The sequence below is a fragment of the Mustela lutreola genome, chromosome 1, assembly GCF_030435805.1.
Source record: "Mustela lutreola isolate mMusLut2 chromosome 1, mMusLut2.pri, whole genome shotgun sequence".
NCBI lineage: Eukaryota > Metazoa > Chordata > Mammalia > Carnivora > Mustelidae > Mustela > Mustela lutreola.
This window is the reverse complement of record NC_081290.1, coordinates 164,099,966-164,127,748: the sequence shown is the minus strand read 5'-3', so window position 1 is coordinate 164,127,748 and position 27,783 is coordinate 164,099,966. Positions and strand designations below refer to the sequence as shown.

Genomic DNA, 27,783 nt, shown 5'->3' with positions numbered 1-27,783 from the left:
TCAGCTCAGCTGCACCCTCTACATTAAATATTTATCTTGGAGTCCAGGTCAGAGCCCTAGAGAATAAGAGACGCTCGCTGCCCGTGAGAGAGGGTATGGCCAGGATTCCTGGAATTGGAAGATCTTCAGCTTCACCATCTTTGGAGAGCAAGGAAGAACATGAGAGAGATGTGGCCCTTCTTAGTCGCAAGGATTCTGACAGGTGGGGAAAAAACAGGGAAATGGGCACATTTTAATCCCTGAGGGAGGGAGGAGGATGGTGCCTAGGGTGGGTAGGTAAGTACCTAGCTTTAGGGGTAGGACAATGCATGGCTGCCCATCTTCAAGAAGTCCCAGAATGCCTACCCTCCTTTCTGCAGATGTCTTCTGTGGCCGGGGACTACCCATTCCATCCCATCCTTTAGCTTTCCTGGAGAATCATAGACTCTTAGAAGGGGCCTTAAAGGTGACCTCATTCAAGAACCTGTTGAGTGCAGTCATTACTTTTAGAAAGATGCCCATGATCGGTAGGCTTGGAACCCCTGTAATCCTTCTAGAAGTTCTTCCTTGGAAACCTTGGATCTTCTTCCAAGTATGCACCCAAGGGTCCCACTTCTACTAGTGCAGGGGGTCTGTTTCCACATGGCATCCCCGCAGACACTGGATTCTGGCCAGCATGCCTGTCTCTCTCAAGCTTCTGCACAACCTAAACGTGCCTCCTTCCTCTTTCACATGTGATACTGTTTCAAGCTGGTTCACTGCACTGGGAGAGCTCTTTTAACTGAACTGAGAAAAGATAAAGCTAATAGCATCAATACTGGTGGAATTAAATTTTTTTTTTTTCATATTTTCTCCAGTCCCTGCCTTCTCCACTGTTGAGTTGAATGATGTGGTTGGAAAACACCCTAAAGTGCATGGTGGTCTCATGACACCAGTTTTATACCCAGTAGTCATGCAATAAATGTTTTCATATTTTTATAATTTATCACTGATCACTCCCCCAATGGATGTGAAATTGCCCAGTTTGGTTGGTTTGGGTCTTGGGTGCCAGAACCAAACCAAGGGCTAAGAAGTACTCCGGTTTTTCCATGACCAGTAAACATTCATTAAGCACTTCCATAGTCTGTAACATGCTCCGTGCGGGCACAGAGGCTTGGAGAAAGAAAAGACGGTATGGCCAGAGGGCTTGGGAGCCAATGGGCGCAGGCTCTTGGGACTGGTGTCAGAGCAGCGGGAACAGCGGAAAAGCAGCAAGATCAAAACAACTACGGTGTATGAGAACACCAAGACCCTGGTAACCCCATCCCCGCCAAAGGGACCCCGCCCTCATCCTCTTCAGGGGCGCGGCACGCCCAGGGGGCCGCTCCCTAAGGCCGATTTCCTCCCCAGGCCGCCCTCGGCGGTGTGAGCACGTGTGTGAGCGTCCGCCCATTTGGGGGTGTAAGCGCATCTATGTGCGTGTGTTTCTTTGCACACGCCCGGACGCACGCTTACAAAAGCACAAAATCTCCCCAAGTGGGGAAGGAGGCGGCGGGGCCTTAACTCGGTCCGCTAAGCCACTCCACTTGTTGGGGGGGGGGGGGGGTGTGCTTATCTCGGCCCCAGCCTGTCTGCATCTCGGTCCTGTCTCCGAGGCTGCCAGCGCAGTATCAGTTGCTGGCTTGACCCGGGATCTTTAATCATTCCTGCCCTCTGTCCTGGCTCCGCCGTGCAGGGCTCCCTTCCCACGCGCTGGAAATGTCACTGGAAACTCTGAGTGGCGCTCGCCACCCCACCCCCCCTAAACACACACCCCCAGCCCGGACGCCAGCCCTGCGGTGGGGGCCGGGGAAGGCAGCTGGGAAACCAGAGCGGGCTCCCCGGGGACCCTCGGCGGCCCCTCCCGGCGCCGCCCGCGGTCGGCCCGGCCCCCTAGGCAGGGGGCCACTTCGTCCCCGCGGCGCGCCCCGACGGAGGGCACTCGCACTCCCCAGCCGGCTGGCCCGAGCCCCCGCCCCGCAGGCTGGAGAGGGAGTCGCCGGCCCCTCCACCCTGTCCGCGCGGCCCACAGCGCAGATTGGAAGGAGACAAACTGCGCCGCCCGCCCGCGCGCCTCTCGCGGTCCTCCCTCCCTGCGCGTGCCCTCGGCCCGGTCCATCCCACTCTTCCTCCTCGGGCTCTCTGCCTCGCGGAGCCCGTCCTGACCGGGTCACGAGGGTGAGCGGCACAGCCCGGACTTCTCCCTGCCCTCCCTTCTCGAGAGCCCGCCGCGGCTGCACCAGGCGGGACCTGGGCAGAGATGCTCCTGCCCTCCCCGGCGTCCTCAGTCGGGGCCACCTGCTTGCTGGGGAAGGTAGGTGCCGGGAAGGGGAGGGGGCGGAGAGGAGGCGGGGGGGGGGGCCGCGGGCGGGGAGGGACCCGTGCCCAACCCTCAGGGAAGACAAAGTGCCCCTCCCCCTGAGGTCCTCATCCCCAGCTCTGGGTTGGAAAGAGATGAAGAAGTCCCCTCTCGATCTGGAAAAGGCGAAATTCGAGAAAACGTGGCTTTGTCCACGTGGTCTTGTAACTGGAAAATACCGGGGAAGTCTCCTAGGGCCAAGCCCCCAAGGTCAGGGCCATACTTGGAGGTGGAAAGGAGTCTGCCAACTACAAACAGCAGAGCGACTTCACATCTTCCAGCCCTTTGGGTGAAGGACTGCCAGAATTCTGGGACGACCCCGGAGACTTCCTGGCACCTGTCTGTCCTCTGCCAGATGCAGGACCAATGCCTCCATGCCCCCATCTCTCTGTGAGAAGTGGCTTTTAGTTTCTCCTGGCGCAGCCACTGAGAGAAAAAGTCAGCCCACTCTACCCCAGACACCCTTGTCTATGTCTGGAGTGTGCCTGCCACAGGCATCTATGTTGGGGAGGGGTCACCAAGGATCAGTAGCCCCTGAAAAGTTGGATGGTATGGGGGGACACCCTGTCCTCCCGAGACTACTAGAGGACAGTTTTCACTGAGCAGGAAAGGGTGGGAAGATGGGAGGAGAGGGAAGGCGGCTGGGGTCAGCTGATGGCTGGGACTGCTGATGCTGACCTCGCAACTTGGCTTCGAGCAGTCAGCTGGGAAGGGAGGGGTTGCTGCTAGGAGCCAGGCAGTCCCAGGCCTCTGGATCTTCTGCTGTCCCCTGCCTCAATTTACCCCTCAAAGGAGGGAGAACAGCGGGGGAACTGGGGTGTGTCTGCATGTTTTGCTTTTGGTCCCAGTCCTAATTGGATCCAGCTGGGGAGCTGCCCCTCCTCCAGCTTCAGCTCTCACTCCCCCCACAGCCAGGGAACAGCATGGAAAAGCTATGTCCCCAGTAGGTCTTTCAGATGTCAGAAGAGATCCCCAGTCTGAACAGAGACAGAGACTGCCACCAGCCTTGTTCACACCCTCCAGCCCCCAAGGCCTGAGGAGGAACTGGGTACAGGAGCGATCCCAGCCCCCTATCAGAACTCCAAGCCCCCCGTGGTACTTCCCACAAGTCCCATTCAGAGCGCTGCACTCCCATTTCCACTGCACACAGACACAGCACCTCACCAGGCCCCCTGGGCCTTTCCTGTGAGCCCCCACACCCCTTAGGCACACACAAGCCTAGCTCTGAACACAATGCCAGAATGGGTCCGGCCCCAGCAGGGGAGGTTGGCTCAGCTCTGGTCCAGTCCAGCTGCACGGGTGGGGAGGCCCAGCCTCAGACAAGCCCTGTTGGACAGCCTGGCCTCCTCCATTTCCCGGGTGCCTGGAATAACTTGCATGGGACCACAGAGCCAGGCTGGGCAGGCAGGCGTGGTGCTGCCAGGAAGACCCTCTGTCCAAAAAACCCTCTGGAAAATAGGAGCACCTGGCTGGCTCAGCTGGTACAGTGTGCAACTCTTGATCTTGAGGTTGTGAGTTTAAGTCCCATGTTAGGTGTAGGGATTACCCAAAAACAAAACAAAACAAAAACAAAACAAAACCAGCCTGGAGGAGGTATAAAAGAAAGTGGCCGAGGGAGGGCACTCAGCAGCACCACGTCTCCATGAGCAAGTCCAGCTTGGCTCCGTCCACTGCTTTGCCTTCCATCCCACCCCACACTGGCACCCTGAGCCCTCTGAGGCTTTAGTCCCAGGGAAGAAGGCCGAGGAAGGGAGCTGGCACTCCTCTGTGCTCAGAAGGAGTAGTTTCTGCTGCCTGGAAATGCCCCCGCTGCACTCCCCCTCCCATAACCTTGGCCCCGCTGGGCAGTAGGCAGGTCGCCTTGCTGTTGTTTTGGGGCCTCTCCTGCAGCCCAAGCAACCCCTTGTGCCTGCTGGCAAGCAGATGCTCACAGAGGGACTGGAGGAGTCAGGGAACTGAAACAAAGTCCTGAGTGCCCAGGCCCTCCTCTGCCAGCTGCCCCAGTTCCCTCTGCCTTCCCTCTGGGGGAGCAGACCGCGCTGTGCAGTGAGAGCCCCAGAGGGGCTGGCCAGCAGGCCCGTGTGCCCAAGTCTTTGTCCAGCAGGCCCACTCCTGGCCAGCCTCCCTCTTCCTAGCCTGGCTTCCCCCTCCCCCACTCCCACCCCGAGCTCCTGCCCAGGGCCTAACAAGCAGCCCATTGTGCCTCTGGGAGCCGGCACGGGCAGCCTGCAGGCCAGTGCCCACAGAGGCCTGTTTCCTGGGTCCTTGAGCTCCCACTCAGCTGGCCCGACCCCCTCCCACAGCTGTCCCCTTCTCCCCCCACCCCAAGGTTGAGCCCAGAGGGCACAGGCGGCCTTGAGCCCAGCAGGGCTTTCCCTTCCTCCTTCCTTCCCCACAGAGGACACACAGAGGAGCAGCTGGCACACCCGGAGCCCTCCAACCTTGACCCAAGCATGCAGGCCCCACCCTGCAACCTCCCCGCTGGGCTCAGCCTGGACGACTTCATCCCCAGCAATCTCCGGGCCCACGGAGGGTCCTCCTCCCGGGGGGCACGGGTGAGTGAGACAGTGAGGAGAGGGTTCCTGTGGACCCAGAGTTGATGGGACCTCCTAGGACATGTGGGGGAGCAGGAGGATTAATGGGATGGAGGGAAAGGGCCGCAGATCGCTCTAGAGAGCCTTGTTGGCTATGTGCAAGGGGTTCAGGCTGGCCCTCCAGTCCTCACTATGGGGTAAACTGTGTCTGTGCTTCCCACCCTTCTGCGGAACCTTCGGGCCTGAGCTGCTGCTCCCGGCCCCTCCCCACAGGTGCCTGTGATCCGGAATGGTGGTTCCAACACCCTTAATTTCCAGTTTCATGACCCTGCGCCCAGGACCGTGTGCAATGGGCACGTCCCCCAGAGGAGAGATGTTTCCCGGCACCCAGGTGGGTCTGCTCAGAAATACCTGCTCCAGGAGCCTTGTGTCGGGGGTGGGGGATCAGAGGTTCCTGGGCCCTGCCATCTGGCACTACCCTGTGGGGAGGAGCATAGAGGGCTCTCAAGGTCCTGGGCCTCTGAGCTCATCTGGCTGCCCTTCTCTGTGTGAGCACTGATGGCCCGTGAGTGTGAAATCCACTGAGGGAGAGAGCAGGCTGACGCATCCCTCCCTTCCCACCCCCACCCCCACCCCACGCCCCTTAGCACCCCCACCCCAAACCCCCCACCCTGCCAGGGGAAGTAATTGTGCAGGGGACACAGCCTTGGGAGGCAGGGGACAGGGGGCCAAACCCCACAAGTGTGTACTCAGCAGCCAAGTAGAAGATGGGAGAGGCAGCTCTGGGAGCTCATCAGCCCCTGGGCTCCTACAAGTCATCCTGGCCTGAGCCATGGGGTCGAGAAGATCCCAGGACCTCCTGGGTGAAGGTCTACCCCCGTGGGCCCTTTTCCTGAGGAGGGAGAGATCCTTTATTAAGCTTCCCACTGAGGCAGGCACTGTGTCAAGTAATTTATTCATTTAACAAATAATTGTGGAATGCTTAGAACATGTGGGACACTGAAAAGACACACTAAGCCTTCTGTCATTTAATCCCTTGATGTCCTGGAAAGGTAAGATACCATTAGTAACCTCTTCCCAGTGAGGAACCTGAGTTTCAGAGATGCTCAGTCACAGAGTCTGAGCTGAGACTCAAACCCTGGTCCTTCCAGCCTTGATGCCCTTATGCTGCTACTCTGGTGACTTGGGGGCTAAGGGTTCTGAGGAAGCTGAGGACTCAGTTGCCATGTCTGGTGAATGAGTGTCTGTCCAAGAGCCTTGTGACTATGTGTCAGGCACTGTGCTGGGCACGGTCACACACACTAGCTCTCTCTGGATGTTTGCCATGATTACCCTCATGTTACAGAAGTAGAAACGGAGTCACCAAGTGGTTTCTTGCTGTGCCACAGGTCACAAAACCAGCCGGTGGCAGAGCTGGCATCTGAATTCTTTGTTCCCATTTCAAGCCTAGTGCCATTTCTGCCACACCCTGCTGCCTTCCCAGCCAGGATGGTCCCCAGCATTTTCTCTAAGTAAGGATTCCCAGCCCTCATTCCAAAGGCTTTAAGGACAGCCCTCCAAAAGGATAAGGCAGACACGGGCACAGATTTCTCAAGACAAAATCCATTTTCATTCACTTTAACTAAAAAATAACCAAAGGCCCGTGGTCCTGCAGGGGATGGGGAAGGCTGTAAAGTCTGTCTCAGCAAGTCAAACAAGGAGATGTTGAAACTTTTGAACCCACAGGATCAATGTTCTGAAGGGCTAAGAGACAAGCAAGTCCAGGTGGGGGCCTCTGCCTGGTGCTAATGCTCTGTTACTCATTTCCCCCACAGATCCTGCTTGGTATCAGACCTGGCCCAGCCCTGGGAGCCGGCCCTCGGGGAGCCAGAAGACCCCTGCCTCCCAGCATCCCCAGAACTGGTCAGCCACGTGGACCAAGGACAGCAAGCGTCGGGACAAGCACTGGGTCAAGTATGAGGGAATCGGGCCGGTGGACGAGAGCGGCATGCCTATCGCTCCCCGATCTGTGAGTCCTGAGCTGGGGGCTGCTGCTGAGGGGGCTCGGGGATCCATGCTGAGCTCCATTTCTGTGAATTAAAGTGGGAGCCACCAAGAGTGCACCAAACCATTTCGGAACCCCGTGGTTCCTCCACGAGAGGCTTGGGGGTGGTCATCAGCCACAAAAATACAGGTGCTCTTGTGGTCTGAGTTGCACAAGTGGTTTGTGGGGGGGGGAAGGGTAGATCTAGAATGCTCTGTGAGGCAAGGACCCCCTCTGTTCCTAGCCCCAGGACCTGGCACAGCCACTGAGTGAATGGCTGGGTGGAGAGAGCTGGCAGAGTCCTGAGTGAGTCGCCCTCACACTGTGGCCGGCATGGAAGGATCCAGGGCCCGGGCTCTGAGAACCCTGCCCTTCTTCCACTCCCTATCTCAAGCCAGCCACCTGCCTTCAGTTCTGCATCTGAAACTGAAGTTGGCTGTTTCGGTCTCAGTGGGGCAGGAGCTGTGAAATGCCATTCTAACCCTATATTATCGCATTTATTTTTCATTACATAGAAATACATGTTTGTGGGCACCTGGGTGGCTCAGTGGGTTGGGCTGCTGCCTTCAATTCAGGTCAGGATCCCAGAGTCCTGGAATCGAGTCTCGCGTCAGGATCCCAAGTCCATGGGGTGTCTGCTTCTCATGCTTTCTCATGCTCTCTCTCTCAAATAAATAAATAAAATCTTAAAAAAAAAAAAAAAGAAAAAATACATGTTTGTTGTAGAAAGATCAGAGGTATAGGAAAGCAAAGAGAAAAAAAAAAATCGAGAAACCACCCCAAATCTCAGAGCCTCGGCATGGATCATCACTGGGGAGATCCTTCTCTACACCTTATTCATATGTAATGTGCTGTATAAAGTTCCTTTATTCGATTTTTCACGACAGCCTGCCCACTTCAAGGGTGGCCAGAGAAAGGACTCAGGAAGGAAAAACTTCTGTGGCTTCCTATTAAGAGGGTGGCCTGATTTTGTCTTTTCTGATCCCAGAGTGTTGATAGCCCCAGGGACTGGTACCGGAGAATGTTCCAGCAGATTCACCGGAAAATGCCAGGTGAGACATCCTTCTAGGGCCCTCTCTCTGCCGAGTGGGCTCCAGCGCCTGGGGCTGTGGGACGGACCGGCAGAAAAGGGAACTTCTGTGTACCCCAGGCTGTGTGGTGGGTCGTCCCTCATACAGGCCGAAGAGGAGGAGCCTCCAAACTCCTTTCTGTCCTTGGGAGGACAATGACCACACACTGTCCCTGGTCTCCTCTGAGAGTCCTGGGAAGTCATGCAGTCCCTCATTTGTTCAATCAGCCCCTGACCAGACGTCTACGGAGCACTTCCTGTGTGCCGAGCACTTCCTGTGTGCCGAGCACTATTCTAGGTGCTGAAAATGAAAGAGGGAATAAAAAAGAATGTCCCTGCCCCAGTGAAGCTTAAGACAGAGGGAGAATAAGCAGATATGTAATTAATATGGCAGCTGGTGGTAAGGGTAAGTGAGAAAAAGAAAAAGTCAGTGCCCAGTGCAGTGAGGGAAGGCCCTGGTAGGCGGCATTTCAGCCGAGAGCGAGAGCGGGAGCGGAGCCAAGGGAGGGAAGGAGCCAAGAGAGGAGCCTGGCCGCAGGGGGAGCAGCAGACACCCAGAGGCCGAAGCAGACTCTGGCTGGTCCTGGAGCAGCAAGGAGAGGCTGGACTGGAGTGAGGGGGGCACTGATGGGAGATGGAGTCACAGTGATGAGATCTGGTCACAGAGGGCCTCTGGGGCCCTGATCAAAGCTTTGGCTTTTACTCTGCAAGAGCTGAGGAGTCAAGGGACAGTTGTGAATAGAGGAGTGTCATGCTCTGATGGCTCACTCTGGCTGCCAGCTCGGGGGGGACAAGGCAATGAAGAACAGAGCAGACCACGTAGGGGGCCCGGCTTTCATCCAGGCTAGAGGCCAGCAGTGTTTCAGACCAGGGCAGCAGCAGCAGGCCTGGTGGGGTTCTAGAGACCGTCATGAGGTTTTGCTGGTAGATTGAACGTGGCGAGAGTAAAAGACGTCAAGGACGACTTAGAAGGAGCCAGTCGACAGATGTTGCTTCCAAACTCAGAGAAGATGGAGGTTTTTGATGAGGTCCATCATCTAGTTGGTGATGTCAAGTAGGCAGTTAATATGCAAGTCTGTGGTTCAGGGCTGAGGCTTAAGCTGCAGGTGGAAATGGGGGGATTCACCCCAAAATATTTTTTTTTTAAGATTTTATTTATTTATCAGAGAGAGAGAGGGGAGAGAGCGAGCACAGGCAGACAGAATGGCAGGCAGAGGCAGAGGGAGAAGCAGGCTCCCCGCCGAGCAAGGAGCCCGATGTGGGACTCGATCCCAGGATCGCTGGGATCATGACCTGAGCTGAAGGCAGCTGCTTAACCAACTGAGCCACCCAGGCGTCCCCACCCTAAAAGATTTTGATTGAAAGCTCCCCAACTAATTCTCATGCAAATTCTGCCATAGATGGGTTTTTTTTTTTAAAGCCAGAAGACTAGATAAGATCACCTGGGGAGACAGAGGCCCAAGCACTGAACCCTGAGGCCCTTGGGTGTGTAGAGGTTTGAGAGACGAGCAGGGTCAGCAAGCCGACTAAGTGGGTACAGTGGAGAGGAAAACCAGAGTTATCTTCCTGAAGCCCAGTGAAAAGGGAATTTCAAGTGTCGTCCATGTGACAGACATTGCTGATGGGTCACGTATTTTGGTTTGGTAACATGGAGGTCACTGGGGTCTTTCTTGAGGGCAGTTGGGGCAATCCTGGTGGGGCTGGAAATCTACTTAAAGAGAAGGGGAATCAGAGACAGCGAATTAGTTACGGCTGTTTGCGGCAAAGGAAGACAAAGCGGTCCAGGAGCTGGAGGTGTGGGATCTGGAGAGAGGCGTTCTGGTCTGCCTTTATGGCAAGTGCTCTTGTGGCACGTCTGCACGCCAAGGGGACCAAGTCGGCTGGCGGGTCAGTCGCTTTTCCTAGGAGGCCCCAGAAAGTCATGAGCGCCATGAGGAGTGGGTTTGGGCAAAGAGGGAGAAGAGGAAGTGGAATTTTCCCCAACCTGTCTTGGTGAGGGCAGGTTTACAAAGGTCAGGGAAAGGGTGTGTGTGGGAATGCGAGGAGGGAGGAGCAGGAGGGTTTGGGCAAGTCCACTGCCTGGGTTGGCTCACTCAGGCCCTGAGTCTGCCAGAGGCATTTCAAACCCTCCAGAGAACTGCCCTCCTAATTCCTTCCCTCCCTCGGGACATTCTTCAGGCCCTGACTCAGCCCCTCAGCCCCTGCCCTAGGCAGGAAGACTGCTGGGAGCAGCCGAGGCAGCTTCGCGGGGGCTCGCCATCCTCGCTTGCTGCCCCACCCCTGATCTGGTCCTTTCTGCTCCCGCAGACCTGCAGCTGGACTGGACCTTTGAGGAATCACCCAAAGGTGAGAGGTGCCAGTGGCCTGCCCCAGCTCAGTGCCTGCGTTTCCCCGTCTTGTAAACCATGCCTGGCTTTGAGGCTCCCCCGTTGGCTTAGTTCAACTTGAGAAGTTCATGTAGCCCATTTCTGGGGAGCTCCCTATTTCCTGGCAGGTGGCAATGAAGAGCTTCAGCTTCACTGTCCAGTGAGTGTCTCCACCCTGGCTGTGATTTCTCTGGGCTTCTGTCTCTTCATCTGTAAAATGGGGACACTACTTGCCCCACAGTTGTGAAGATATGGTGAAGACTGTAAGGCTGTTGGTGCAAGGCCCCCATATAGTGGTCCAGAGTACCCCCAACCCTGTTCCCACAAGACACCCACAAGCACGTGTGGGAGTGGGTGCCGGAATCTTCAGTGTTCACCCAGGTACCCCTAAGCCCAACTCTCACCTCCTCTGGCCTGTCTTCTCCCACCTTCAGTGGCTTCCTCCTGTGCCGCCTCTACAGACTCAAGGCATCCAGGGCCCCAGCAAAGACCAGCTGCCAGGCCAGGCCAGGCCTCTTCTCTGAGTGGGTGAGCCATCCTGGGAAAAGGGTCCCAGGGCTGCAGAGGGGCACTGGCTTCCTGGCTGGGACTGCGCCCCCTGGTGGTCACAGCCGGTACAGCCTCTCCCCAACCACTCACTGCTCTCCTCCTTCTTAGGGTCCCTACTTTGGGGAACTTAACCAGTGCCAGCCATCTGCTGAGTGGGGACCACAAAGTGGTTGTGAGGGTTTAGGCACATAGCAAGTCTTCACATGTGTTATTCTTTTTTAAATATTTTATTTATTTAAAAGAGAGAGACACAGAGAGAATGTGAGAGCATGAGTGGCAAGAGAAGCAGAAGGAGAGGGAGTAGCAGACTCCCCATTGAGCAAGGAGCAACATGGGGCTTGATCCCAGGACTCCAGGGTCATGACATGAGCTGAAGGCCAACCCTTAACCCACTGAGCCACCCAGGTGCCCCTCCACAAATATTATTAATATACAGGCTCAGTTATGACTAGAGCCTCCCTAAATTACGAATGATGTATTCTACGGGCACCTGGGTGGCTCAGTGGGTTGAGCCTGTGCCTTCGGCTCGGGTCATGATCTCAGGGGCCTGCGATCAAGCCCCGAGTCTGGCTCTCTGCTCAGAGCCTACTTCCCCCTCTGTCTCTGCCTGCTTCTCTGCCTACTTGTGATCTTTCTCTCTCTGTGTCAAATAAATAAAATCTTAAAAAAAAAAAAAAGGAATGATGTATTCTATTCTCATTATCAGTGGTATTACTAATATTATTATTCCTAAAATAAAGAATAGAGTCATCGTTACAACCAATAAATCCTGACTCTCCAGTCAGACATTCCATCCTTTGATAAGCTTGGTACAGTGGTGGAAACATTCAGACCCAAACATTGTCTGGAATACATAAGCCAGCCAAGAAAGGAGCCCTGGAGGGGGACGAAGGCAAATGTGACAGTGTGGAGCCTTAGTGGCTGGAGTGGTTTCACAGATGACATCACTGAATGCTGCACCCCCAGGGAGCAGAGGCGCAGGGAGCAGAAATAGCTTGCCCAGGGCCTGGGAGTCAGGGCTGCAGGCCCTCTGGCCTGCCCAGGGTTCTCCTGGGACTAGGCTGTAGTCCCACCCACACCCTTGCGCACGTGTACAAGCCCACAGGGCTGTGACAGCTAGGAAGAGCAGCTTCACAAGCTGCAGACACATACATAGCCACAGCCGTGGGGCCACACATAGATTATTTCACTAAGGTCGGCAGGAAGGGAATCCTGGCCACTCAGGGAGTGGATGAGTGTGTTAGGCCTTCTCCTGGGTGGCAGGCACATGTTTCCTCACAGCTTCACTACACCCTCACAGAGGTGGGATCCCTTCGTGACACACACATGCCAGTCTGAGGCTCTGAGAGCTCAGTAACTCGCCAAAAGGTCACAGCTAAGTGGCAGAGCTGGCATTTGACCTCTGAGCCCGTAACTTTCCAATGTGTAACACTGCTTTCACAGGCTGGAGCTGGGAGCAGGGGGCAGGGGGCTGTGGGAGCATGTGCAGGGCTGTCTTCTCACTTGTGCCTTAGTCTCCCTAAAAGGTAATTGAAGAGATGTCCTCCCCTTTCTTTTTTTTTTTTTTTTTTTAAAAGAGGTTTTTTATTTATTTATTTGACAGAGAGATAGAGAGGACAAGTAGGCAGAGCAGCAGGCTGAGGGAGAGGGAGAAGCAGGCTCTCCGTGGAGCAGGGAGCCCGATACGGGGTTCGATCCCAGGACCCTGGGATCATGACCTGAGCCGAAGGCAGGCTCAACCAACTGAGCCACCCAGGCACCCCTTCCCCTTTCTTTAGAAGAAGCTGGGACCCCTCCGAAGAGTTTCCTAGAAGCACTTTCAACTCTAATCCTGGAGCAGCCTCCCTACACCAGACACCAAATCAGGTAGCCCACCCAGCATCCTCCCCTCACTGCCCCCGGCACTGTACTCTTTGGCCAGGCCCCTCTGCTGAAGAGCACAGATACTGCCCGTTCAGTTTGGGGCCTGCTCTGGGCAGCCCCGAGAGCCCAAAATCCTTAGGAAGGCACTGGCAGGCAGAGGGGTGAGGCAGTGGCCTACAAGCCTTTTTTTTGGGCCTGGACAGTGTCCCAGTACATCTCTGTTCAGACTGATGCCCACCTACTTCTGTGCAGGTGCTCAGATGCCAAGAAAGAGCAGACAATGTCTGGACGGAAGATTCTTGGAACCAGTTTCTGCAAGAACTAGAGACTGGACAGAAGGTGAGTGTCCTGCTGGCCCTCTGAGAATGGACATACTCCTTAGCTAGTGCATTTTGGAAAGTGACTTCACCCCCCCTCTGATTCATCCTTCCCACCCTTAGCCCAAGAAACCGCTAGTGGATGACCCTGTTGAGAAGCCCTCCCAGCGCATTGAGGTGAGTGCTGCTGGATAGGTTGGAAGGGGAGGGAGACAGCTATGCTGGGGAACAAATGAGGGAGACTTCTGGGTGGTGTTGGCCCCAGTGACCATGGGCAAAGGCCAGAGACCCAAAGCTCTGACCCTGCCCAGTCCCATACAGTTTACCTCTGTATCCCCAGCACCTGGGACAGTGCCAGGCATAGAGTAGGCACTCAAATATGTGTTGAATACATGTCTGTTGACCAGAGCAGGAGCAGAGAAGGGAGTGGTCAGTGTGGATTTGTCAGAAAGTATTCTCGGAGATCGAGCTGGAGGGCCTGGCCAGGCAGAGAGCGGGGTCAGTGTAGGGGGAGTGCAGAGACAAAGGCTGGAGGGACAGTGGGAGGGAAAGCAGGTGGAGCTCAGGCTGTGGAAAGCCACAGAAGACTTGATGAGAGAGGAAATAAGGAGCTTTATAGGCTCTTGAACAGGGAAGTAACAGGACAAAAGGCACTATCAGACACAGAGACTGACACTATCGGACACAGAGACGGGAGAGACTGGTCCGATGAGAGGGACAGTGAGAAGCTGTGGAAGGGCCATCCTGACACCTTGAGACACAGCTCTGGGCAGGCCCACAGGCAGGGAGCCTGTCCTGGCCCTGTGCCCTGAGCCTGCCCTTTACCCAAGCACAGTGTGCTTTGCTTTGTCCTGCTGCCCACTAAGTTTCTCACATCTGACCTTCGGTCAGTGCTCCCCCACTGTGCCCTCCAGCTAGCCCCCTCCACCCCCACCGCCCTGACTGCCCAAGTCTCTGCGCATAATCCGCCCCCAGGTCTTGCTGGAGAGAGAACTGGCCAAGCTGAGCGCGGAGCTGGACAAGGACCTGCGGGCAATTGAGACCCGGCAACCGTCCCCCAAGGTACGGGCCTCCCAGTCCCCTCCTGGGTGACCCTGGGACCCGGAGACCCCGGTGCAGCGGGGGGAGCGTGGGTGGGAGGGGCAGGCAGAGCCGAGGTATCGTTCCAGCCTCACTCGGCGCGACCTTGAACAGACTTCATCCCTGACTGCTATCTCCTTTATAAAATGCAGGGCGTTGACTTTTCCAAGTGACCCCTAAGAACCCTTCCAGGCCCATTCCACGTCAGCCTGACGTCCGGGTGCCGGGGGCTCCCCGCCCCCGCCCCGCCCCTCCCCCCCCATCCCGGACCTCAGTCCGCAGGGACCCCAACCCCTACCCGGCCCCGTTTCCTGGGCCGGCCTCCCCTCTTCCGCCACGCCACGATTCTTTCCCTACCCCCCCACCCCCGCAAGTTCCTCGGCTCCTCCCGGGTTCCCGGCCCGCCCGCCTGCGCGGACGACTCTAGGACCCCGCGTCCCTCCCGCCCCTACCCACCCCTCCCGCCCTTCCGAGCCGCAAACTTTTCCGGAGGCGGCGGCCTCGGCTGCCGCGGGGGCCCGGTGTCCCCGGCCCTGACCGCGCCCTGTCTCCCCGCACAGAGCTCCCAAGTGCCCCGACGGTCCCGGGAGCCGCGGCCCTCCGCGCGGTGAGTGCCCAGGCCGGCCGAGGGGGACGTGGCGCGGGGCGGCGGCGGCCGCGCGAGGAGGGGGCGAGCCCCGCGAAGGGCGCGGGAGGAGGGACCTGGAGGCCGGCGAGCGGCCGCGGAGGGAAACTGTCCCCGTCCGAGGACTAGGTGGCCGCGGCGGCCGGCGGAACAAGGCCGGGGGAGCCTCGCGCTTCCCACGCGCCCTCCCGCCGCGCGCGGCCCCGGGCCGCACCCTTTCCCGGCCGGGACTGCTGGGGAAGTAGGACATCCTGTTGAGAGCCCGGGACGCGGGAGACGCCTTGGGAGGAGGCGGCGGGACACAAGAGGAGATATTCGGGATGCAGGGGTGAGTGGCGAAGGGTGTGAGGCCCCAGACAGGTGGCTCAAGCACCGTGTCCCCGCGCAGCCCGGCCCCCGCCTGGAGCTCCAGTTCCCCGAATGCACTTTACCTGGGTTCCTCTCGGCCCCTGAGCCCCCACAGGATGGCGGATGGAGCAAGCCCCTTCCTAGGTCGTAGGGACTTTGTCTACCCTTCCTCCGCCCGAGGTAAGGACCAGAGCCTGCTCTTTTTCTCATCCAGAGGCCCGCCACCCATCGTACAACATACGCTGGTGCCCCGTGGGGGTGGGGGGGGGGGGACGACGGTCCCAGAGCTCCCTACTAACACTGGCCCTGTCCTGGGGTAGGGGGAGCAGAACCCCATCCCAACACCACTCCCCCAGACATGGCCTTCCCAAGCTGAGGTAGTGCTTTTTCACAGACCCTAGTGCCTCTGAAAGAGGGGGCAGCCCAGCCAGGAAGGAAGAGAAGAAGGTAAGGAGGGGTGGGAGCACTAGGGTCAGGGTGCATGGTGGACCTGGGGTGGTTCTCGTGATGGCTGTTCTAGACCTGCCACCTCCTTGACTAAGGTGACTTCCCCTGTCCTCTCCCCCTGCCCAGAGGAAGGCTGCCAGACTCAAGTTTGACTTCCAGGCACAATCCCCTAAGTAAGTGCCCTTCTCTCCAACTCGCTCCCCCAAACCTCTGTGTACCCTATGGGAGGAGTGGGAGGACAGGGCTGTGGTGCACGCCCCCCCCCCCGAGGGTGTGTGTGTGTGAAGGAGACTCTGGGTGCACTAGATAGGGTCTGAAGGGGAGGAGGACTGGGAGGATCTCACCTTGTGGATGTCCTTGCTCTGGCCTGCAGGGAGCTGACCCTGAAGAAGGGTGATATTGTCTACATCCACAAGGAGGTGGACAAGAACTGGCTGGAGGGGGAGCACCATGGCCGGCTGGGCATCTTCCCTGCTAATTACGTGGAGGTAAGCAGAGGAACAAATGGGAGCCCAGCTGGGAGGGTGCGTGGGTTTGCAGAGACTTAGCATGCATATCCCTGCACAGCCCCTCTGTGGAGCTGATTGCTCCCCTACATCTTACTGACTTCGTAATAGGTAAAACTGTGAACTCCAGGGGGCAGGTGCCAAGTCAGCCTCATTCATGCCCTTGGCCCTGGCACCGCTGGGGCCCAGTGCTTTGTCTGCCCTCAGGACATGTTTCTTAAATGAGCACCAAAGGTAGAGCCCAGCCCATGGAGAACCACATGAGTCTGCTCCTGCCCTAGCGGCCACCAGCCCAGACTTTCAACATCAGCATCCATTTCTCTCACGCTGTCTTTGGGAAGGATCCTGAGGGCAAGTGGCAAGAGCAGGAAGTGTGTGACAGCTTACCAATCCACGCAGACATTCATCACTTCCTTCGTGTGCATTGCCTCCCTTGTTCCTAACCTGAGAAGTGATTGGTCATCCCCATGTTGCAGATGTGCTTGCTAGGTTCAGAGATAAGTGGTTAAGTACAAGATCCAGAAGTGTATGGCTGGCTCAGTCGGTAGAACATGCAACTCTTGATCTTGGGGTTGTGAGTTCGAGCCTTGCATTAGGGGTAGAGTTTACTTAAAAATATATCAGCATTTAATGATATAAATTTCCTTCTAGGGCGCCTGGGTGGCTCAGTGGGTTAAGCCGCTGCCTTCGGCTCAGGTCATGATCTCAGGGTCCTGGGATTGAGTCCCACATCGGGCTCTCTGCTCGGCAGGGAGCCTGTTTCCTCCTCTCTCTCTCTGCCTGCCTCTCTGCCTACTTGTGATCTCTCTCTGTCAAATAAATAAATAAAATCTTTAAAAAAAAAAAATTAAAAAAAAAATTTTCCTTCTAAGCACTGCTTTACCTACACCCACAGATTTTGATACATATATTTTTTTCATTCCACCCAAACTCTTTGCTTATTTTCTTTGTGACTTCCTCTTTGACCCATGGATTGAGTTGTTGTTTAATTCAGGCTCTCTCTCTATTTGATAACCATCAGTAGGCCTCCGCTACCTTCAGAACAGTCTCTCTGATTCTGAAATTCCACAAAGTAGAGAACAGCATTCCATGGTATTAGTAATTTACATCTTAGTATGAAATAGTTTACTAGCTTCTTGATTTTTTTTATGAGTAGGGTGAAGCAAAGAGAACATGGGAATTCTGGGTACTGGGTGGGGTAGAATGGGGAGGGGAAGGAGGGACAGTTGGTTCTCAGCAGTGGTAAAATGTTAGATCCCTACTTTCAGATTAGGTTACCAGGCGTGCGCTGCTTTTTGGAACTCCTCATTTATTTCTGGGTTCCAGTTTAAGCTCTTAGCTTAAGCTTCCATCTTTGCTCTGACATGGCCTACTCCACACCTCTGGGGAAATTCCTCCTCCAGTAGCCTTCTGAGACTCACCACCCCTTGGCTGGTCTCACCCCAACCACCCTCAAACTTATGTCTGGTGTCCATGTCCTTGCTGGCCTTGGGGAGAGACAGATTGCGCCCATCCATCTTCTGTTTGTTATCTTACCCTCCCAGGAGCCCCAGGTCTGTGCCCGGTTGATACCCAGGCTGAGTCTTCCTCGTGACCTTTCTTTCTGTAGGTGCTACCTGCAGATGAGATCCCAAAGCCCATCAAGCCCCCAAGCTACCAGGTGCTGGAGTATGGAGAAGCTGTGGCCCAGTACAATTTCAAGGGGGATCTGGAGGTGGAGCTGTCCTTCCGCAAGGTGTGGCCCCGCAGGAAGTGGGGGTTGTGGGGGGCCGGTGAAGGCATAGATAAATATGTGGAGAGTCAAGTGTACCCATCTTTGCCCAGTGTTTAAAAATTTTCCTCATCTCTTTGGGTAGGTTTTCCTTCCTTTAGCCCATTTAAAAAAAAAAAAAAGTTGGAAACTTATAGAGTAGTTGTGTGTGTGTTTTTGTTTGTTTGTTTTCTTTGTTTTCTTGGTTGCAGGTTTATAGGCTGTGAGGATCACAGTCAGCATTTTTAGAAGAACAGAATGGAAATGTTAGAATGTCTTGTGTGTAAAAAGGGTGGTTGATCAAACTTTTAAGCAGTTATGTATATACCCTTGCACACGTGTATGTTTGTATACGAAGTTGTTATTCGGACATATTTTTTACTATAGATTGTAGTCAAGGTAAATTTGAGACATGTTGTCCTAGAAAACAGGGTACTGGTCTCCCTTTGGTTGACTTTTGGGGCAGAGGCCATGCACGCCCCTTATGAATGTCCTCCGGAAGAGCTGGCCCCACGGGGAGAGGGGGACGGAGGTGGCTGGGTGGGGAGAGGCGGGAAGGCAGGAGAGGGCTGCCTCATCCTGTGTCAGTGAGCATGCGGGCTGGAGGGTGACCAGGCCTCCCTCCAGGAGCTCGTGTTTTGATGCCCTGCGAGGAGGCAGGGACAGGACCTTGTCATGGCAGTGGTGGCTCGCGCCTGTCCGGTGCTTCTTACGAGTCTGCCACGGATCTCCTTTGCTCTTCACGGCAACAGATTTTTATCCCCACTAAACATGTGAGGAAACTAGGCTCAGAGAGGCAAAGTAACTGGTCCAAGGCTGCACAGCTTGAGACTGGCCAAGCCCGTTTTGTTAAATAGCCACCAGAACACTGGGGAGAGGATGCTGTGAAGTCCCAGGGGTAGGTGTCGGGCAGGCCCGATCCGCACCCAGTGCGGCATGTTGTGAGAAGAGCCCAGACCTCTGGGCTCCGGCGGACAGCCTGGGCTTGGCTCCTGACTCTACCACTGCCTCAGTCCTGCTCACCTGCTCCGAGCAGGCTCACCCCATGCAAGGCGCTAGCTAGATCTACAGGAGACGCGCCGCGCCCCCTCCCCCGGGTTTCCTGGGGGACTTGGCCCCAGGAGGGCCGTGCAGATGCTCATGCCCTCCTACACCCCCAGGGGGAGCGCATCGGCCTGATCCGCAAGGTGAATGAGAACTGGTACGAGGGCCGCATCGCTGGCACCGGGCGCCAGGGCATCTTCCCCGCCAGCTACGTGCAGGTGCACCGCGAGCCCCGGCTCCGCATCTGTGACGAAGGCCCCCAGCTCCCTGCCTCTCCCCGCCTGATGGCTGCTCGTCTGGCTCATCACTCTGGCTCCCCCGTAACGCCGCACAACCCTGTGGATCCCACCGACTGGGGGAGCCGGACTTCCCCCCGCCGCACCGGCTTCTCCTTCCCCAGCCAGGAGCCCAGAGCCCAGAACCAGGTAGGGTGACCTGCCTCGTACTGGAGAGCTGACCCCTGCCATCCACGCTATATCCTCTTTTCCTTTGGTGGGTTTGTACTTTGGAATCCCTCCTGGTCTGCCCTGGGACAGAGCAGTGGGAGAGCTGAGCAGAGCTGGGACGTGGTCATGTGGGAGTCAGAAGTCTGCCATTCGCCTGCTCTGTGACCTTGGACACATGACTTACCCTCTCTGGATTGGGTTTTCTCAGCTGTGGAATGAGGTAGTAGTTCCTTCTGGAGAGGGTAGTTGGGCAGGCTTAACCTAAAAGTATGCAGTAGCCGAGGGGTGAAAGACTGCATTGGTGTCCACACTGAGGTAGCCCGTAAACATGTGCCTTTACTCCTGCATCATCCGTCCACGCAGCAAACCGCTGTCAGTGGGCACAGCCAGTGCATGGACACCTCCCATCCCCTCCCCGTGTTGGCCTTTAGAATCAGCCCCCTACCCTCCCTGGGCCTCAGCTTCCAAGAGCCTGTGAGGTGAAATGATCGAACAGAGGCTCTGTGTCTTGGGGGTTGGGAGGATAAGATGGGGACAGGATGAGAAGTGCTGCTGCAGGGAAGGTGGGTGGGCCCGTGGCACTCTCCTCCCTCATGCTTTTATGTGCCTCCATTTTCTCCTGTGGACCCCCAGGGTCTCAGCACCCCCGGGTCAGCTCTGTCTCATCCTGGAGGCTCCAGCCATCCCCTGGACGTGGGGGGGATGCCCCCCAACAGCACTCAGATACACTGGACCCCGTGAGTACCATCTGGGGATGCTTGGTCAGGGGTGGAGTGTTGCTTGGCAGGCGGTACTGAGTGCAACGACCCTTCCTGCCCCTTCTCTACCCCCAAAGATGGAGTTGGTAAACTCTTCCCTCTGGTACTTATGGGTGATTTGCTGGGGGGCCCCTTGTCTGTGATGGTCCTGACCTGTCCCTGCCAGCCCTAGAGCTGGCCTAGGGCAGCCTCCCCCTAGGGAGGCCTCCCCCTCTCTGCACCCAACCTCAGTCTCCTCACTGGGTTTCCAGCCCCAAGGTCAGCGCATTTATGTGTGATGTGTGGGAACTAGTAGAACAGACCTGGAGGTTGGGGTGGGGAGCTCCGAGGAGGAGGGGTAGAGGTAGGTAGGGCTCGGAGCACAGGGAGCGGGCCCAGAGAAGAAAGCACTGAAGCCAGACAGAGAGACCATTCTAGGAGCTGGGCCAGTGGCTGATGGGATGAATTAATGGGATGTAGCAAGACTTGGGTTAGACTCTCTGGACCTGTTCCGAGGAGGGGCCAGGCCCCCGTGGTTGCCATGATGCTGTCTCCCACAGGTACCGGGCGGTGTACCAGTACAGGCCCCAGAATGAGGACGAGCTGGAGCTGCGGGAGGGGGACCGGGTGGATGTCATGCAGCAGTGTGACGATGGCTGGTTTGTGGGTATGTGGGCCTGGTGGGTGGGCTGCGAGGCAGACTAGAAGGGGGTATGTGTGAGTCCCTGGGCAGAATAGCTGGGGACAGACCAGAGTGGGTAAGTGGGTTTCCCGGGCAGGATAGCTGGGGGCAGAGTGGAAGGGGGCATGTTTGAGTCCCTGGGTAGGATAGCTGGGGGACAGACCAGAGGGGGTATCTGGGGCGGATATCCTAGGGAAGATGACCTGGGGGACAAGTCAGAAGGGAGCATCTTGGGGGTTGCTGGGGAGATTTGGGTGGGCTGCCACTGCCTGCCAGTGCTGGTTCAGCAAAGATTTGTGGTCTGACAGATGAGGCCAAGGTACCTGAGGAAGTCATTGCAGACTCGGGGCAGCAAGGTTCTGACCCTCACACCCCTGCTCCTTCCCACCACACATCTGTCTTTGGAGCAGTTTGAGGAGGAGGCGCCTGTCTCCTGAGACACTGTGTTCCTGATGGAAAGGATCAAGTCTCACACCCATGTGTCACCCACCCCTGCTCTCACTTAGCAGCTGGCTCCCCAGTCCTCAGGGCTGGCCCTAGGGCAGCTCAGGCAAAGGACTAAAGCAGGAAGCCTCAAATTGGCCTTGGCCTGGTTCAAGGTAACCAACCCAGCAGGCTTCACATGGCCTTTTTCCTCAGAGCTGACAGGGCAGTATAGGCCTGGGCTTCAGAGGAAGGGGCTGTCCTCAAAGAGTAGTAAGCAGCCAGAAGCCCCCTCCCACAGCAGAATGCAGAGCTTAAAAGGGTGGCAAGGCTGCTTGGGCAGAGGTGACCCCAACGGCCGTCTCTTGACCTAGCAACCCATCCTTTCTCATCTGAATCCTAACACCTCATTGCTGACCAAGTTTCAGACACAGCAGTGATTCTGGAGTACTAACTTGTTAATGGTTCTGGGAGGAGAGGCTGGGGAACACATTCTTGTTTTACTCTGTACACCTTTGCCTTTGAATTTTTTTTTTTTTTTTTTTTTTACCACTCATAAAGTTTTGCAAATATAGACAAGAAGTAAAAGCACTTGGGGCCCCTGGGTGGCTCAGTCTTTAAGCCTCTGCCTTCGGCTCAGGTAATGATCCCAGGGTCCTAGGATCCAGCCCTGCACTGAGCTCCCTGCTCAGTGGGAAGCCTGCTTCTCCCTTTCCCACTCCCCCTGCTTGTGTTCCCTCTCTCACTGTCTCTTTCTCTCTATCAAATAAATAAATAAATAAATAAATCTTTAAAAAAGAAAGAAGAAAAAGCACCACTTTTGTGGTATTAAAGCCACAAGTGCTTCTAGAGGAAAGGCTTAGAAAGTTTAATGTCTTAGTCACACAAGTGCAATTCTTTCTTTTTTTTTTTTTTTTTTTTAAGATTTTATCATTTGACAGCACAATCAAGGGGAGCGGCAGGCAGAGGGAGAAGGAGAAGCAGACTTTGCGAGGAGCAGGGAGCCTGAGGCAGATGCTTAACCAGCAGAGCCACCCAGGCACCCCACACTAGCACATTTCAAGTGCTCAGTAGTTGCATGTGGCTAGTGGTTACCATTTCAGACAGTGTAGGTCAGGGAAGGCTTCCTGGAGGAAGTGGGGGAGCTAGGTCTTGAAGGACAGGTGAGGCATCCCAGGCAGTGGAACAGTATAAGGCCTGGGGGCCAGGTGAGCATGGGCTGCTTATCAGGAAGTCAGGATGCCAGCCTCCCAGGAAGGAAAGGTTTAGGACTTTAATTTGATTTTACATTCCTCTATCTTCTAGCACTCTCCTTCTCCACCCCAGAACACGGGTTTCTTTGGGGTTGTAGCAGACCAGAGGCCTAGATTTTTTTTTTTAAAGATTTTATTTATTTGACAGAGAGAGATCACAAGTAGAGAGAGAGAGGAAGGAGCAGCTCCCCGCCTAGCAGAGAGCCCGATGCAGGACTCGATCCCAGGACCCCGAAATCATGACCTGAGCTGAAGGCAGAGGCTTAACCCACTGAGCCACCCAGGCAGCCCCAGAGGCCTAGATTTTAATCCCACCTCTACCCCTAAGCAACAGAGTGCATTTGGGGATTTCATTTGGCTCTCTCTTTAGACCTTGCCTGCCTGTCCCATCTCTAAATTGAAGGTGAGATCAGTGAGTTTCCTCCACATTTAAGTTCTGGATTCAGCCTCCTGCTTCTTTGCTTTCTTGAGGAAGGTGGGATAATTCAGTGGTGTTATAATATAATTCAGTGCCCAATTATAGAGGACTCAAATTCCTAGTCCTTCAATTTAGAAAGTGTAGCTTTGCCCGTCTGCCCACTAGGGGGCACAAATGAGTAAAACGAAGCCTCCCTCCCGGGCAGGGACTGCACCTGCAGTTCCGGGCACTGCCAGTAGGGTGAGGTTTCCACGCCCTCCCCACCCCCAAACATTCTTACTAAAGAAGTCTGGGGAATGCCTTTTACACCTTTTCTCTTTTTCTCTTTCAGGTGTCTCCCGACGGACCCAGAAATTTGGGACATTCCCAGGAAATTATGTAGCTCCAGTGTGAGTGGTCTCCGTGGCAACTCAGAGCTCAGCCAGAATGGGGTGGGGAACAGTAGCACTTATTGGAGGGAGAGAGGATCCCCCTCCATCCTCCTTCCCCAAGACCTGAGCTGCTGGCATCTGCAGACAACCCCAGCAGCCATTCTTCAGAGCACCCTTCAAAGCCCCCTGGACTGCATCCTACCCACAGCTCACAAACATTCCTCCAGCAGCCTTTTTATTTCCTCCCCTACCCCACTTCCCAAATATAGAGGTCTGCTTTGAAGTGGAGACTGTTTCCAGGCCTTATTGAGACCAGACCCTGGACCCCCTCCCCCTTCCCCGCCCCGCTATGGCGTTTCCTCTAACAGGGACTGGCTCCCAACTTCACCCCCATGGGGTTCCTCTACCAAGAACCAGCTTCCTAACCTAACAGAGACCAAAGGCCACCTCTGCCTGGAGGGGATTCGCCCCCTTACACTCCAGCTTTCCCGCTGCCCCCTTTGCCTTCCTGCTTCCAGCTGGGTTTGGGAGTGAGTTTGGAGAGGAACACAGCCCCTCCTCAGTGCCCGAAGCCTGGCAGGAGGTCTTGCTCAAAGGCCCCCTCTTCCCCAACGCTTCCTGGGCTGTGTGTGTCATTGCACTGCTGTAATACCCAGAAGGACTGGGCCTCCCAGGACTGGCCTCCTCCAGGTGTTCTCCCGGTAGACTGAGGCGCACTGCCCTCCTGCCTCCCCAGCTCCTCCAACCCCCATGTCCCCTCTGGAAGAGAATGTAAAATAAATCTGGATACCAGGGACCTTGCCCATCCATTTCCTTCCGGCCAGGAGAAGGCTCCTCCTGCCTAGGACTGGGGAATTCTTTCTGCAGTTGGCTGTGCTGGGAACCAGGTGGGACGTGAGGCTGTGTGTGAAAGGGGAGGGTGGAAAAGCACCCTCACTGTCTGAAGATCACAGCCCTCAGGTCTCGGGCAGAATGGGGCAGCCTCCAGGATCGGGCAGCTGTCCGACAAGCAGCTCCAAGAAAGCTGACGTCACAGGGCCTGGGGCGAGCCCGACCGTGGGGAGAAACCAGAGATGGGAGCTGAATGTGGCCTTGTATACAGCCTGTTTTGATTCCGGAGCCGTCATGGGGTTGCTGGGCGAGATGACATTTCTAGCTGTTCTGCTCCTAATGTTTTCCTTCTGTGCGCTCCATTTCCACACCGAAGCTCTCATGTGTTTGTTTACTTTCTTCTTTGGGCTCGGGTTTTTGAGCCATCGATTGCGGGAAGCTGGGAGTGGTGGGGCACAGCTTAGCCAAAGCAACTCTTCTCGCCAGAGGTTTCTCAGTCCTGTGGCTTGGTGGTCCCTGCACAGCAACGGCAGTGCCACAGCCTGGGCCTGGCTGCTCTGCCAAGAAAGAAAACTGTTCCTTGGCAGCTGCTGGCAGTTGAACAGGGCAAAAGGTGCTGCACGTGTGCTATCTGACGGAAGCTTCCCTACGATGGGTAGGATTCCATTTTACGTAACAAGAGACTGAAGCTGAGAAACTAAGTTGTCTGGGTTGCATCATTCTAAAATGTGAAGTCAGGTCCAATGACTCTTGCCACCTCTCTGCACAAAGTGGACCAAGCACCCAGGCAGTCCTTGTCCTGGACAAGAAAGGTCATGCGTGAAGCCAAGGACTGCTCTGGGTTCGGCTCCTTTTATGTTCTTCCTGGCAGTCCTGTCTGCTAGGCCTGTCACTTAAGGCACCCCCACCCCAGGTGGGTGGGAAGAGGTGATGATGCCTAGTTCTGCCTGTGAATGACAGGGCCACAGCCTGGCCCCGGCAATTTCCTTGAGCCTGGGTGTGGCCTGGGCCCCAGTGGGGGTTAAACAGCGGCTGGAAGAACAGGACTTATGTACGTTCCGTCTGCTCTGTCCACCCCAGGCCTCACCACCATCTGCTTCTAAGTTGTCTGGTCTGGCCCATCATGTGGAGATGACCATTCTTCAGGAACCCACTAACCTATTCGAGATCCCCTGTCCCAGCTTCTTTGCATTCCCCAATGCCCTTAGAAAAGATACCAGGGTTGATTGAGACTTCCTTTCCCTGGGACAGAAACTGAATCCACACCCTCTTTGATGGGGCACTGAAACCTCTGCAGCAAACCAACCCAATGCCCTTGGGCTGCTGTCCTGCCAGCCCCACCTGCAGTGTGACCTGGACCACTTCTGTGCCTTGACCTGGCCAGGAGGGAGGAAGGGAGGGGAGCGTCACAGGCCTGAGGGGCAAGGGGGACCTGCAGGGTCAGGGTCAAAAAGTGCGGTAGGCCACTGGGGATGCTACTCCCACTAGAGAGGGGAGCTGAGGGACTTGCCCAGGGCTGCAGAGTTGCTTAGAGCAAGACAGTCCTCCCTTCTGGTCCACAGGGTCTTGCCCTTGGATGAGTCAATTTTGTCTTGATCATGAGTTTTGTGAATGCACAACCCATGGAATATAAATCCTGCAGGTTAACCCGTACATACTAAGGACTAGGGAAGAGTCAGGACACAGAGATGTAAACCAGAGGCCCTGCCTCAAATCAGGGGTGAAGGAAGAGAAATTAATCCCTTCAATCATTCAAACAATATTCATTCGACATTTATTGAATGCCTACTGTGTGCCAGGCACTGTGCTAGGCTCTGGGAATGGAGCAGTGAACTGATCCCCCCCCCACCACTACACACCCCCACCACCACCCTAACAGGAATCTGCGTTATCCAGGAGGACGGTTTTCACAAAGGAGGCTAAGGTAGGCACTATACTCATTTTACCCATGGGGAAAGTGAGGAAATGACCCAAGGTCACACGGTAAGAGGCAGATCTGGCATGTGAGGCTAGATCTGTGGGACTCCAGGGCTGTGCTTGCTGGTCCCGCAGTTTCTTCCTCCCTCAAGGGCTTCTGGTCTAGTTGGGGGTCTAGTTGGGGCGGTAGAGCACTTGCATCACACAAAGGGGCCACTCCAGGAGGCCCAGAGCTGGTTGGTGGAGAGTGGCTTACCTGCACTGAGCACAGAGGCCACAGGAAGGCTAGAACAGGGGAGGTCGGTGGCAGTCCACCTGTCAGTCCGTGTGGGGAGGATGAGACTCAGGACAGGTAGGTGGGAAGAGTGGCGAGGGCACTCCTTGCAGAGGGAACTTGGAGGGAATGACTCACACCTGAGGCAGGCAAGTTACAGCTGTGCCCACAGGTGTGCTTCCCTGAAAACACACCAGCCTGACAGAGAGAATGCAAAGTGGAGACCAATCGGAGATGCCGGAGCCGGCTCTTGGTGCGCCCTGAGGTCTCCAGGTTGAGGGTTGCCAGGTACGGTTCCGGGGAACCATTTGCCAGATGGTTCTGAGCTGATGCCTGGGGTCTTCCTCGGCTACCTGCTCCCTAACCCCAGAGCCTGGGTTCCAGATGGTTGGCAGAAGGCTGGCCACATAGACAGCGAGGGCCCATGGTGATTGTTGGGACTGGCCCACCCCAGGCAGGGCATCAGAGAGGGTGAGGAGAGGGAAGCCAGGAATCAGCCAGGAACATTAGCCCAGGAGAGCGCCCGATGACCGCCAGCCAGGTTTCCCTCCAGCTCCTGGGCCTCGAAGGTCGCCCGGAGCCGAGCAGGCTTGTGGGGCATCTCCGTCCGGCAGGGCAGCCCTGAGCAGCCCTAGGAACCCAGCAGCCCTTAGCCACCGCCCGGGGAGCGCGCGTGCCGTTGGGGAACCAAGTTGAGGAGGGCGCGAGGGCAGCCCCGGCTTGGGATCTGTGGGTGTCGGGGCTCCATCCGCGCCAGCGTCGGAGTTCAAGCCGGGAGTGGGCGGAGGAGCCAGGCGGACCGCAGACAGACCCAGCCGGCCCACCCCCGCCCCGGCCCCGGCCCCGGCTGTGGTGAAGGCGGCGTGGGGGGAGGTGCTCGAGGGCCCCTGCGAAGGCGGGTGGGCGCGGCCGGCCTGGGAGAGCTTCAGGGGCGCAGCCTCTGCTGTCCGCGCAGTGGGGCTCGCGACCGACCCGTCACCGGAACGCCTCCTCGCCCTCTCTGAGCATTCGGGAGAAGGGCACCTCGGGGAGGACGGCCGCAGCCTCTAAGGGGCCCTAAAGAGAGAACCCCCCCCCCCCCCGCGCACCCCAGCAGGGCGCGGGCCAGGTGGCAGCTCTCGGGCTGGGCTGCGCGGAGGAGGCGGCCTCCCGGGCCAGGGGCGGCGGCAGGGGCGGCCCCGGGATCACATGGGCGGAGGCAGGTCTTGGAGCCCCGGGCGGGCTCTCCCCAGAGTCGGGCAGACAGCGGCGGTGGCGGCGGCGGCAGTGGCGGTGTCTCCTCACCCTCCCTCCTTCCCTTCCCTCCCGGCTCTGGCCGTCCAGCCCGACGGGTGAGCGGGAGCCAGGTGAGCGGGAGCTAGGTGAGCGTGCCCACCTGCGCACCGTCAGCACAGCCGGCGACCTTCCGGGCTCCGGAGACCTCGCAGCTCTGCGAACCCGCGCCCTCTGCGCCGCTCTCCGAACCCCGGCCCTTTACTCCGTCACGGCTCCTCTCCCTGTAGCTTCGCCTGGAGGCCGGTGCCCCCTGCGTGCTGGGCTTTCCCGATCCCGGGC

At 56.6% G+C, this 27,783-nt stretch overlaps 1 protein-coding gene across 4 annotated transcripts; it reads left to right on the top strand.

Moving 5' to 3' along the window:
• Window positions 1-84: 84 nt before the first annotated feature.
• SORBS3 (sorbin and SH3 domain containing 3) lies at window positions 85-24,003 on the top strand. Of its 4 annotated transcripts, none has more exons than XM_059178342.1 (21): window positions 85-202; window positions 4,755-4,911; window positions 5,209-5,281; window positions 6,705-6,898; window positions 7,902-7,965; window positions 10,290-10,328; window positions 10,783-10,876; window positions 12,676-12,763; window positions 13,013-13,099; window positions 13,201-13,254; window positions 14,053-14,139; window positions 14,718-14,764; window positions 15,171-15,310; window positions 15,525-15,577; window positions 15,704-15,750; window positions 15,951-16,065; window positions 17,693-17,818; window positions 18,994-19,302; window positions 19,957-20,060; window positions 20,621-20,727; window positions 23,168-24,003. In XM_059178342.1, the coding sequence occupies exons 1-21, from the start codon at window positions 96-98 to the stop codon at window positions 23,227-23,229; spliced, it is 2,154 nt and encodes a 717-aa protein (XP_059034325.1). In that variant the 5' UTR covers window positions 85-95; the 3' UTR covers window positions 23,230-24,003. The 4 variants fall into 4 exon arrangements, with proteins under 4 accessions (XP_059034325.1, XP_059034322.1, XP_059034315.1 ...); XM_059178339.1 differs by having other exon boundaries at window positions 5,164-5,281; window positions 10,810-10,876; XM_059178332.1 differs by having other exon boundaries at window positions 5,164-5,281.
• The last annotated feature ends 3,780 nt before the right edge of the window (window positions 24,004-27,783 follow it).